This window comes from Pterocles gutturalis, unplaced genomic scaffold (genome assembly GCF_000699245.1).
Source record: "Pterocles gutturalis isolate BGI_N339 unplaced genomic scaffold, ASM69924v1 scaffold8479, whole genome shotgun sequence".
NCBI classification, from domain to species: domain Eukaryota; kingdom Metazoa; phylum Chordata; class Aves; order Pterocliformes; family Pteroclidae; genus Pterocles; species Pterocles gutturalis.
The window spans coordinates 40,158-41,362 of record NW_010128120.1 but is presented as its reverse complement, the minus strand read 5'-3'; the positions used below and the strand labels follow the sequence as shown (position 1 = coordinate 41,362).

The 1,205-nt window shown below is 57.5% G+C and overlaps 1 protein-coding gene across 1 annotated transcript in view; it reads right to left on the bottom strand.

Annotated features, from left to right (window-relative positions):
* Positions 1-1,113: 1,113 nt before the first annotated feature.
* Positions 1,114-1,205, bottom strand: part of SRRM4 (serine/arginine repetitive matrix 4) — a gene marked incomplete at its 5' end in the record, with an annotated part of 22,555 nt that continues 22,463 nt past the window's right edge. Inside the window, 1 exon segment of the mRNA XM_010079499.1 lies at positions 1,114-1,205. This exon segment is cut by the window's right edge and continues 158 nt beyond it. Within this exon segment, the coding sequence (XP_010077801.1) occupies positions 1,114-1,205 (92 nt within the window).

Sequence of the window (1,205 nt, the reverse complement as noted above, 5' to 3'; positions counted from 1 at the left end):
GTTGGGCCTGCGTGGGGGCTGCTGTGACTGCCAATCCTGCCTCGGGGAGCCCAGGGATCTCGAGCAGAAATGATTCCCTGAAATGCTCCTGGCATGGCTGAAAACTGCTGCCTGTTCCGGGGAAGGGGAATTGGGGTGCCCTGGATACCCTTTAACCCCGTGTGCCTCACTACACCCCGCAGCTGGGCTGTCTCCTTGTCTCCTTAGGGTCCCACCAGCGTTGCACTCCAAGGGCAAGGCTCCCTTCAGAAAACCTAAACCCAAAGTGTAAGAGGGTTTCTCCAAGAAGGGAACCCCATGGCCCCTGCCTCCCATCCTGCAACCCAACCCTTGGAGCGCAGCATGGTGCCAGCTCCCCTCCTACCCCACCAGCCCCCCATCTCCTCAGACCTCAGCAGTCTGCGAGCAAGCCACAGAGCTGGGGGGATAAAACCACCCTGTGAAAGATGATGCATACCTGGTAGGAAAGAGCAGGAGAAAGAGAGGGAACGCCCTTTTTTCCCCCAGGAATTACATCAGGAGGGATTTCTAGCGTTCTGTTTATAGCAGGGACTGGCTGAATGGCAATAAATAAATATTCTCTCATGGAAGAGGCCTGCTGCAGAGTGGGCAGAAACTCTGGAGGAGAAACCCAAGGGACCTGATATTTGCCTTGGCAAGGACAAGTCACCCCACTCGTCACCAAAGCTTCCCAGTAAATGGGTCTCTCTCCCTCCAACAGAAATTAATTTGCTGGCTCCTGGTTTGGCAGAAGAGCAAGGAGCTGAATTCTTTCCTTTGGAGCAGCTGCTAGTGCTTTGGAGAGCGGCAGCGATGGGGAGACGGGGACCTCAGGGAGGATGGAGCAGGTCCATCGTGACAGACCCTCTGTACAACACCGACCCTTCTTCCAGCCCTGGCCTGGGGATCTGGGATGGATCCACCCGCTCCATGAGGCAGCGAAAGGGCTGCGCCAGGCGCAGGGAGCTTCTTACTCCGAACTGGGGAAGGGAGACCCAGCACTGCCACCACATCAGTATCAGGGATGATTGCTATAGATGGCCAGGTAGGTGGGAAGGGAGCGGAGAATGTCAGGAATTTGGATGCGACACCAGTGAGCCATCGTGGCACTCCCTAGCGACGAAGGCTGTCAGAGCTGCCTCCTGAGTCAGAGCTCCTGCTCCTGCTGCGGCTGCTCCCGGGGCCCGAACTCCGGCTGCGGCTCC